At 35.9% G+C, this 12,220-nt stretch overlaps 1 protein-coding gene across 1 annotated transcript in view; it reads left to right on the top strand.

Annotated features, from left to right (window-relative positions):
• LOC140143655 (uncharacterized) overlaps nt 1–12,220 on the top strand; it is a 30,431-nt gene that overhangs the window by 13,069 nt on the left and 5,142 nt on the right. Inside the window, 7 exon segments of the mRNA XM_072165503.1 lie at nt 557–641; nt 1,976–2,139; nt 8,393–8,475; nt 8,932–8,962; nt 9,564–9,612; nt 10,319–10,408; nt 11,340–11,561. Coding sequence (XP_072021604.1) covers nt 557–641; nt 1,976–2,139; nt 8,393–8,475; nt 8,932–8,962; nt 9,564–9,612; nt 10,319–10,408; nt 11,340–11,561 — 724 coding nt within the window.

Here is a 12,220-nt window from a genome sequence, read left to right as displayed (position 1 = left end):
TTATTTTATTCCTGCATAATGTACCAGCAATATAGAATAGTAAAATAACTAAACTCATTGGAATTATGGTGTGATACTGGCAGATAATTATTGAAGAGGTTTAAATTTAAGCTATACCTTTTTGTCATTACCTTATTCTGAAAATCACTGACGGTTTTTATAGCAAATACAGGTATGAAAATTTTCAGCGTTTTAGCTAATTTCAGTGTTTTTCAGCTTATTTCTGAATCAAATTCATAGAAAATGGTAAAAAAAAACATGGTTTTCAGTGGGTTTTTTTAAAAGACCAGTTTTCATGCTTGCAAATAATGAGCATGTTATTGTTCACTCACTCATAAATGTTGATCTTGATGTTTGTGTTGGACAATGTATATGCAAAACAAATACATATTTACCTTCATGCATCAAGACATGTATGCACATCTGCCATCATCTATTGTACAACTACTACAACAAGCAATGAAAGTGCAAGACCTTGTTAACAACGTTTTAGAAAGTGCAGTTTGTTATGGGATTCAATGTATATTGAGTCATTGATTGTTTGTTTACCTTTCAGGCATGAGTTGCCTTTCCCCAAGTGTGTTCAGCTGTTTAATGCTTGGAATGACAACAAACCAGTCAAAATTGGCAGAGATGGCCAGGTAAGAGAAGAGTTTGTAAGCAGTCTGATAATCTGAGACCAAATTAAAAAAACTTGTCAACTCTCTACAGCCCATGATTGGTTAGTGGTGTGTAATAGGAAATTTGATTCATCTGGTGCCTTCATCAGAGAAAAGGAATCGCGAAAATGGCAAAAAATTACAAGTCAAAATGCAACTTTTTTAGGCATTGTTGACATGTTCCCATTAGGAAAGAAGGTTTCCTATTACCAAGACCTAACTTTTGAGATGATTTGTATGTTTGAAGGTGTACAATTAAACATAGGTATGCTGTTTTGCCGCTGCATTCAGAAATTTCCATTATCACAGCATATAATTTCCGAGTTTAGTTGACAGGTGATGTAAGACGCAAACAAGTATTTTTATGTCTGTCTCCGATTATAGTTTTTATCAAAATCAACTAGATGTCATACTTGCTAGTTGGGGACACATTAAGGGATCTAGAATGAGCGTTTATTGCGTTTCGACAGTATTTTTTGAGGGACATGAGAGCACCTCAGACCTATCGATTGCATTTTGAATCTGAAGCATGTCTTTCTGATATCAAATAATTTTCATTTTTGAAAATCACAATGTAATACAAATTTTATGACAAATTATAAAAATTTAATATTTTTCAAATTTTTGACATATAACAGTCCTCAAGTAAATTATATAAATCTAATGATATATTCTTAAAGTGTATGTAGCTGGGAGGAAAAGCCGACGGTCAATTGAAAATTTTGACCTTTCATATTGAAGATATGGATTTTTTTCCCAAAAAGACCTTTTTTTTTGGTGTTTTGGGAAAAAAAATCCATATCTTCAATACGAAAGGTCAAAATTTTCAATTGATCGTCGGGTTTTCATCCCACCTACATACACTTTAAGTATAAATCATCAGATTTGTAAAGTTTACTTGAGTACTGTTAAATATCAAAAATATCAATTTTTAATGATTTGCCATAAAATGTGTATTAAATTGCAATTTCAAAAATCAAAATTATTGATATCAGAAGGACATTCTTCGTATTCAGAATGCAATTCGATATGTCTGATGTGCTCTAATGTCCCAAAATAAATACTGTCCAAACGCTCATACCCCAGCCCTTAAGCTGTATGTAAATGTGTGTCACTTTGTAAATTACTGCAACAGTGTAACCATGTTAAGATTTGCCAAACCTAATTTTCATGCACAATTTACAGAATTTTTATAGTGGAAATTTCACAACAAAAAGTTGGACATTTCACTAACCTTTGTTATTATAAAAGTAAAAAATTTGCTGCTGTACTTTTCATTTATTGTCGTAATTAAAATTTCTATGATTTCTTTACAGGAAATAGAGCCCAAATGTGGAGAAGCCGTTTGTCGCATGTTCCCACCAGATGAAGCAATTGATGTTGTGGAAATCCTACGAGATGCAAGAAGGCGACGACGTGAGCAAGCAATGCACGGAGGACCTAGCAGTGCCAGCAGTAGCCGACGTGATCACCCCATGAGGTTAGGACAGCAACTTCTAGGACTAGTAACTCTGATTAGCATAACCCGTTTGAACTGGTTTAATAAGCAAACTCAGCCAGGGTTTATAGTACCAACCCAACCGGGTTGAGATAACTAGAAAAATTCCTAGATACACTGCTGTGAGTGTGTGTCGGTTACCCAGTCAGAAACAGGTTGCTGTCATACCTACCGACCATAGTGGATGGTCCTTGCTGTCTGTCAAATGATGACCACATAGATGACCAGTGAGATCCGACTAGTATTCGTTACATGAGGACAGAACAGTTTTCTGTTTTACATGTTTGGTGGTGATAATGATGAACTTTGAAAACCAAAATCAAATCAAACCAAATGCAAAAAAACTTCTGTTTCTTTACCGCAGGTTGGACCAGAGACAATGCATTTGATGAAGCGGTTGCAGTCTTCAATGTGCATGTTTAACAATTTGATTATTGTGGACATGGACTTGACCAGTGTTGTCACATCTTTCCATTTTTGCATGTTTTTTTTTGTATTTTTTTTTTCATCTTACTATTACCTGAACTTGATGAACTCATGTGCTGCATCGTAAAGGGAACAGTTTAAGTTAAATTAATGCAAGTTAAATTAATAATATCTACCCAAAACTGGAAAGCTCAGAACAAACTGGATGAATCGTTATAGCATACCGTGATCAAAGATACTCATGATGAAATTGAACATTCAGCTTGTAATTTGGGAAAAGACTTTTGTCAATAACTAGAAGTAGGTGACAAAAACCGATGTTTGATCATTGCAAAATTGTCTCATTATAAACTTCTTTCAGAATTTTTGATAGTGAACACAGGTTTTTCAAATATTCATTTATAAAACCCTCATTCCAATGATTAAATTCATTTCAATACAGAAAAGCTAAGTTAATAATAATGAAACTAAGATTATTTTGTATGCAGAAAATATGAGGACAACTGATTCCTACCTATATGTCTTTTTGAATAATTTGGAAAGAATTTGTGTGGGTGTGAACAACTTATTTACTGTGGTATTGGGGTGTCTGTCACTGTCAGGGTTTCTCTATGTATTTGTCTGTTAGATGGAATGGGATAACATTTTTGGTGACAGCTGATTCAATTTCATCAATACCTCAAGTTAAATACAGCAAACCATATATCCTCATTTGGCAAATGCATACAGTATGATATCAGTTGCAGCAGTAAGTTTTCATAGAAGTCAGTAATGAATTTCAGGTGGCTTCAATTTTATGCCAATACACACATGTATAACATCAATTTTTAAGCATGGTTGGAATGTCATTGAGCAATACAAGTATTAACTGCAAGTTGTGGAATCAACAACTACATGGTTATCTGAATAAATTCTCCACAAAATAAAAGGAAACAAAGCTAAATGCATTCATACTTTTGAAAATACCAAATAAAATGTCTTATTAACCCCTGAAATTTAACATTGCCACCTTTTTTACACCTCATTTCATGATGCATGACCCAATAACAAAGCATGGAAAACTCTTGATGCCTTATTTAATCAAAGTTGAAAATAAAATTAATATTTTGTATATTACAGATTTTGTTGTCACACTGTTTATTAACAAATATCACTTTGACCAAAATTCCAAATTCAGTGAAAACTGCTTTGCTTACAGGGTAGGCATGTAAGTATCTCATGTAGGATGACAATTATCAGTAAAAATTAGCAAAGCATGAAAACGAGCACAGAGGATTTGTTTTGAAAGTTCAAATTGCATCGTTGGATACCACTAACATTAGCTCAATTTTAACATGAAATACCTTGATCACATTCCACTTTCATAATATAAACTTGTTGTTCATATGGAAAAGTTTGTGTGTTAATATCTGTCACAGAATTACATAGAAATATTATCACTTTGTTGTATATCACTTTGTGAGCAGCATATGAGTACATTACGATTCAAGGTGTTCTTGTGTGTGTTTAAATTTAGCACATTTTGATGTTACCACCACCACCGTCATTTTATAAATGTGGTAGTTGAATCACATGTTGTTAATCACCTAACACACAAAATAGTTATCAATTAACATGACAGAAACTCTTTATCCCACTATTTTAGCACAAGAAGCCTACGCTCACTACCAGCGGTGAAAGCAGACTTTGGTTGATAACCAGTTGATGAATATGATCAAAGGATTATAAAACCAAGCACAGATAGTGCTTACATATTGCGTATAGCTGTTGGATGTCGCCAGCTGAACATGATGTCACATAATGGCATCGTTATGTAATGGCGATAAGCATTGCCGAGATGAACCCTAATGTATTAGCCAGGAGCCGTTATGATTGTGTTTCTCCTCATGTGTACCAGGACTGCCCAAAATATGAACATTTCTTTTAAGCAGGACATTCCAGTGTATGTGAAAATAGCATCGATAGATTACAGAAGGATTATTTGTGTGCCGCCTGAATGGACCGTGCAAAATCCTGTCCATGCAACCAGTTCTCCAGTTGTGCAATTTTGTATCTCTCTGTTGAGGGCGCTTTATATGAAAGCGTAAAAATACGAAAAAAAAGTTGTGAACTTCCGGGGTGCATTATGCTTTCGTCTTCAGCTGTATGAACTTTTGTGTTAATCTCTGCAGAACTTTTTCGTTGGCTGCGGTGTTTTTCACCGGTAACCACGGACTGAAAAAGCAAAGTAAAATGCTCACATAAATTACACTGTGAGAATTTTCAAGGACTTGAAAGCAAAGTTCAAGAGAGCTGTGCCGTGTCATCTTTGGCAGCAAAGCTAATGCACCCCATCTTAAAAATGCTTGTGTCGGAGATTACAGTCACCAGTGTGACTAATACACACACCATCACATGGCCTTTGTTGCATGCTTCTGATGTGGACTTAGCCAACCAAAATATGAAAAAGAAAATCTGTAAAAACTCTTATACCACACTGCTTCTCTTTATCTTACCAATTGGACTGTTTAAAATATTACCATGGGACAATTATAAAATGCTATGTGTGTGTAGGATTGAAAAAGGACTATTGTAGCCTACATGAGTATCGGTTCTACTAAATAAGCAGTCAATCAGTCACATGGACATGTAGAAAACAGGACTTTATCCCATGCAATACAGAAGCAATGAATGATTGAGTCAGTCTGCTATGCGTTGGAGGTGATGTGGTATGTTCCCACTGCTTTTTGCAGTGTGTCACCAAAGTTTTACCAAAGATTTGATAAAAGTATAAAAAAAAATCCTGGGGTGCCACTTAGGTGAAAATTGCAGCTTCAGGGGGATTTAATAATTTGGCAATGGATGATATGATTGTTTTCTGCAAAACAAAAATAGAAAGGGGGGAAAAGTTGCATTGTAAATTGTAAAGCAGGCACACAAGTTATCTTCTGTGAAAACCATGGTTTGTAATAGACTCTATTGGTATAAATTAATGTTGGGTTAACTAATTACCAGGTAATCCCCGTTACTGTTGAAAAAGATACATTATTGTATTTCAGAAACGTAAATGCATGCTTCCAATTATTTTCTTTTGCTGTACCAAAAAGGTTGAGGGTTTCACGAGGATTAGCATGGTACAGGATTTGGTCTGACCTTCTGGAGGGCAAAATTATTAACAGGGGTACCCAACAATTGAGGCATGATCCATTTTGGTTTGTAAGCTCATAATGTGGGGTGATGAATGATCACCAATGAGCCTGGGGACACGTGACACAACGTGGGCATGGAGGTTGCATCTGGCTGGGGGTACTTATGTGTTTAAGCATTATGAAATTTTTTGTGACTGTGTGTGTGATTCAACTACAGTATTTTGCTAACAGGAATTTTGGGATATATTTCATCAACATATTTAAAAAAGAATATCAAAAAAAAATGTCTGCATTCAATAATTACATAAAATCTGTGGGACACGCCCTGGAATTCCTGTAAATATTCCTGTAATATTGACAACACGTCACAATCGCAAATGATTTCAGTCACAGGGAATTGAATAATGCTTAGAAACACGCTTACCGTACCCTACTATAATCAAATTAAGTATTTCTTGGCCAAATTGGAACATTTGCATTGCATCAATGTAGTGTACTAAGCGTGTACGCAGTGTAAGGCGTGTGCATACTTTCTTCTGTACCGCGCTATATTCGTGTGTGTTCATCCTGGAGCCATAGCGTTCACAGTGTTCCAGTTTGGCCAAGAAATACTTAATTTGATTATAGCAACTACCAACTGGCCATACTTTCAAGAATGTTGGTATTCAAAACAAATACAAAAAAAGGTTGGGAACCGTTGTCCTTTCCTACATGCAGTTTTTTACGATAATTTTGTCCTAAAGAAGTGGAATGCAATCCTGATAAGAGCCTGTTAGTTTTATACTACTTTTATTAAGGTTGAACCTGCTAAAATTGTATCTGCTAGTAGGATGGTATGTTCATCATGATGCTTATAGATAGATTTCGGATCTGTTATCATTTAAAAACAAATTTTGGTCTTAATTTACACACAGTGTAATGTGTTTTCTCTTTAAGGCCTTGCCAAATTTAGGTGTTTTTTTTGCTCTAAACCATGGTTACATCATAGTTGATACTTGCATGCTCTTTAAATTTACATAAAATGCAACATAGTCAAATTTGCCTTTCAGTCAATAGAATTTCAAATTTCCAGAAATAACTGCTTTTCGGTAGTTTTCAAATAGCAAACATTTAGGATACATGTAGAGAAATCAAAAGAACTACGAGTACAGAAGCAAAATTAATTTCCATAAATTTGAAAATTGAACTTCAACAAGACTTTTGTTAGGGACTTTGATGTCCTCAGAGCAGAACTTACACAACCGACCCACTTTGCTTATGCTCAATTTTTTAAAAGCTCAGTTTTATAGCGAGCGTGCTTTGTCAAGTTTTTTAAATTCTTGTGGTTTTGGAAAACAACAACAATACTTAAAACCTTTTGACTGCACAAGTGTTAAACTGAGCTTGGATAATGAGATACATGTATTATATTATGAAGGTTCATTATAACAGCAAACGAGAAGCAGAACAAAACCATTAAAATAAATTCAATTTAAGTTTGATAATGGAATTTGAATATAATTATATAACTGATGTAAGAATGGAAAATCCAGCAGAATTCATCCCTTCTGTACCAGATGGTGTTGCCAAGTATGCAGAATTTGATGCAGTTTTGATCTTCTGACATAACAAAAAGTGATGACAACATATGCATTGTCAACACTGCATAGAATGTTTGTTTACTTGTAAATATTGTGGCACATACTTTTGTGGGTAGATGACAGTTTTGACCATTGTATTACATTATTTTCTCGATATTACATAATTACGCATTGAGTTGTTTCATGATATCTGGCAAAGGTGAAGAAAGTATAGTTTTACCAGGGAAGATTCTGGGATTTCCAAAATATATTTCAATTCCTACTTAAAATATCCAAAAGCAGGGAGATTTGCCAATTGGGAAACCAGACCCAAGCCGGGAATGGCTTGAAATGTATGGTGGGGAGGTTAGGTGTTCCGTAATACTGCCTCTTATCCTGATCAATCATTTGATCAGGCCATAAATATAATATGTGAACTCCTTGTTTGATGCAGTTCTTATCTACTTTTCAGCAATCATGAATCTTGAATTTTGTGAAACCATATATGATTACTCTTTGCCAGAAACAAAAAAAATGTATATTTGAGATACATGACAAGAAAAGCACCGAGAGTATTCTGCTAATCACTGGTGATATTTCTTTAAACCGGAATCCTCCTGTGGATCTTGGCATGTCGCTCTTAAATCGTACCAAGTAGTTTTCTTGTGTAGGTTTCTGTGATGCGAGGTCATTAGTAACTTTCATGAGAAAATCACTGTTTATCCAGGGGTATGTTGCATTCAAAGTAGTCTTGGATCAGTACAGAACACCAATGATAAAACATGTCTTGCTTATTGTTTGCAAGAATTTCTTTACAAAAGATTTCTATAAAAAATCAGATTTATGCTTTATTGAAGCTTTAAAAACTGAAAAAATAGACAAATCTATTTTGAAATTTAACATGTTTTGAATAGGTTCAAATCTAAGTCCAAAAAGATCAAAGAATGTCAAGTTTAAAAAATTGTATGGAAGTGAGTAACTTTAAATCTAAAAAGATATCCAGTTTTAGTGTGTTCTGGCCTGAGAGAGGAGTTACTCAAGTACAAAAGCTGCACCCCTGGTTAGTTAACCACTATCATGATTTTAATGCAAGGTACGTATTATTATCCCCCGTTTTAACAGTGCTGCCCCACCACGGAGACGCCGTCCTGATTACATAGAACCAAGAAGGGGAAGGGGAAGACCAGATTCAGGAAGAGATCATCGTAAGAAAAACGAATTTAATTGTTTTATTTACCTGTGTTCTCTCAATGCCAGAAAAACAGAACTAAATTATTTATTAAATATTCCAGTTTGTACAAAATACTACAATTAATGTAATATTAATCAATGGGGGGGGGGCTAATTGTGAGGAACAGTGAAGATGGAATGTTCAAATCAGTTGGGAGAAAAAAGAAAAACAAGCAAAGCCAACATTTATTACGTTTCTAATGTGCTACAGTAACCAAAATATCCCCATTTTAAATTTAAATTTTGACATTTCATTTGGGTAATAGTACTTGGTAGATATTTGCTTGGCTGATAAAGCAGGGGTTTCTATACTTTGTTTGGAATGGGACTCGTCTATTTTTTAGCTCATGTGTCGCAACCAACAGTTTCATTTTGACCCAGTTGCATACCCGTGGAATAACACTTGTTATATATTTATCTTCTCTATACAGCATATTATATGGAGAAAAGGAGACCAAGGGGTAAGTCATTTAATTGGTTAAGCTCCTCCGAAAAATAATCTCTGGCCAAACTTGTAAAATCTATGATGTAAATAGAATGAATCCCAGGTTAATCATAAAGACAGTTGGTCTGGACATGCACATGTTCAATGATAGGGTTATCATCACATGACTCCCTATGATCTGAAAATCTGTAAAAACAACTAAATTATGTTTGTGGGCTCATAATGATCTTTAATATTTTGGATACAAACATGCACACTTCAGGTCAACTTTTAATCTAAAAGAGGTTATTGAATGAAGCCATAGACACATCAGATAACTGAATTTATCTATATCACAAGAAAATATTTGGCAACAATTTGCTATAAACTAGGGATTTTATGCACTAAAAACATGCCTGCAAAATGTGGGGAATTTGGGGACCTTATTCTTGGGAAACTTGATGTTTGGAGGGTAATTTAACATTGAAAATAAAGACACAGAATAAAATCAAGAAATATCTTGTCTTGTTCTTGGGAAATTCAAATTTTGTCTGTCTCTGCTAAAGGTTGGTGTATTATTGTGCCGGGTAAATCTGGAGCCGTGAACTTTATGCAAGTTTTGTTTTTGTTTAATTTCAGGAGACCACCCCCATACCACGATGGACCAAGGGATGTGCTTATAAATGGGGTAAGTTGCTTGTTAATTGGCTGGCTGCGATTCCTTGTGTTTTTATAATTTAAGCCTCTTCATAATCAAAAAATGTGTATGTGATTAAATTGTGGCATATTGTTGGGTTGCAATTGCATATATAATTGAGTAATGTAAAGCAGTCTTGTGGTCCAAAGAAAGTGGCATATTAGGTCCATGTACACTAGCCTCAAGAGAAGAAGGGCACTCTCTTGCTGTGGTGAGCATACACAACATAAACACGGGAAGTGAGCTTCTAATTGGCTGATACAGTCATAATAAAAGGCTGGTAATCGGATTGGTTGATTACTCATCAAATGCAGAGCAGCGCTCATGAAGGGAACATGAAAGCTTGTCGACCAGATAGACGATGCGCGATCTGAGGTTACTTTTCCAAACCTAGGCTACTTTGTGCACATTACAATTTATACAGCCCGTAGTATGGCTCTCTATAACAATAAACGTGTACTGTACGGAATGAAGCATAGTATCAACACGTCCATCAATACTATAGCCTCAGATTGAGCATGATATGCGACCAGACCAAGAGAGTGCCAAACATCTCTGGAAGCTAGTGTAGAATCAATATGCGCAGTTTGATGATTGCACATGGATCAAGATGATTGCACATGGATCAAGATGAAGCTTACTGTGTTTACAATTTCTGGATTTCTGCACCTGTAACACGTTTGTTTGTTTATTACAGTCTTACTCTGACTACATCAGGGAATACCAAGCCCATACTGGTGCTAGACATCTGCCCCCAATGCCACTGCCTGGCTTTTCACACCAACCGGTAAGACACTCCTCCCTGACATCCACTTCAGTCCATAGATGCATCTTTCCATAATATGTTTTCATTTGATCAATTGATGGAAGTAAAATAGCAGCCCGGGGGACATGGCTAATTGAACCTCGTTCCATGATACCTATTTCAGACACTGCTTTTTTTTGTACCGTTTGGAATTGATTATTTTTTGAGCAAGGCAGCCAATGTATTTTGTTAAATGAGAAAAAGTTCCAAATTGTCAAAAAAGTCACTCAACAATTGATGAATTTAACCTACTTTTGCGGTATTGTTGACAACAAATAAGCGTGAGACATGTGGTATTAATTAATCTGCATGCCAGTGTTTCTGACATCCTTGTGACAGCTTTCCCATCCAACATCTAGTCCTGCTTGATCATTGTTTCCCTTGATTAGAAGCGCTGTACATTAACTCTTTCTCAAATCTTTCTGTTCTATTTTATGCTGTATTTCTCCTTTCTATGTCTCTTTTCTTTCTGTCTGTCTTCTTTCTAATCGCTCTTCAAGTAACTTTTTCTTTTACTCTGTTGGTTTCTTTCTTGCTCTTGCTTTTTCTTTTCTTCTTTCCTTGCTCTCTTTCCTTTCGTTTTCAATTCTCCTTCCTTCATCTTTGTTTATTCACAATCTTTTTCCTCCTCTCCTTTTTACAATACTTAAATATGTTGTGTGATCGCAATATGGCGCATGAACTTTTATTTTGCTGGAATGTATTTTGGAAGTGCCAAAAATTGATCAATGTTTTTGTATAATAACAGCAGTCTAAAGCCAAAGACTTCAATGTTAAGTGTGCAGTATCCAATCTACGCACCGATGCTAAGCTTGAGAATGTTGTAGTAGCTAGAGCTAGTTTCACACAGTGCTCGTTTGTTTATGTTACTTGCATAGAATTCATTTCGTCCCCTCTACCCCCACCACTTCAGCCTTACCAAATGGACTCAATGCCGCCCCCGCCTCATCACTTTCCACCTCCGCACCACCACCAGGGAAGGATGCCACCACCACCCCACCTACCCAGGCATGGTGACTACCCGCCACAGCTGATGTCCAGAAGTGGCCGAGAGAGGGAGCGAGAACGTCATGACAGGGAACGAGCCCGGGAGAGATCAAGAGACAGACGGGACAGAGACAGGGAGAGGAGACTTGTAAGTTTTGTGTCTTTGTTTTGAATCTTTGATATGTTTTGATCTGGTAGCTTTTAAGGTATCTATAGTTGTGATTTGTGATGTATTTTGCCACTGAAGATACATTGTGGCATCTATAGGATCCTTGAAACTCTATGTTTCATTAGCATTGTTGCCTCCTGATAATAGTTTTTAGCTAATTGGGGCTTTAAGATGTTGGAGCGTTTCCTACATATCAGATGGCGGAGCTCTGTCCAATTCTCTTCAGGAAAGCTGTTTTTCAAAAAGCTCTACCTCATACTTTGTTTTTACAGTTAAATGCGCAGTCCATAATCATAATGCTGAATATGGTAAACGACAATAATTTGTGATATTATGCACCTACAATACCATGATGCCAATAACAATTATGTATTAGTTCCAATGACATGCCTATATCCAGAAACAATTGAGCTACAGCACCATTGGTGCTCTTGTTCATTAAACAGTGATCTAAACAGAGTGTTTTCAGTATTCAGGCGTGCATGGTTGAAATGCTTGTGGGCTGGAAACCAAATGATTCTTTCATTTTGAATTAATGAATTGCAACTTACAGAGCCAAAAGGCTAGCAATATTTAAAGCACTGTTATTACCGTACTGACGCGAGTATATAGTCCCACCTTCGAGTAAAGTCCCACCC

Source organism: Amphiura filiformis, chromosome 1 (genome assembly GCF_039555335.1).
Source record: "Amphiura filiformis chromosome 1, Afil_fr2py, whole genome shotgun sequence".
Classification (NCBI taxonomy): Eukaryota; Metazoa; Echinodermata; class Ophiuroidea; order Amphilepidida; family Amphiuridae; genus Amphiura; species Amphiura filiformis.
The sequence above is the reverse complement of the archived record's forward strand: the minus strand, read 5'-3'. Positions and strand labels throughout refer to the sequence as shown.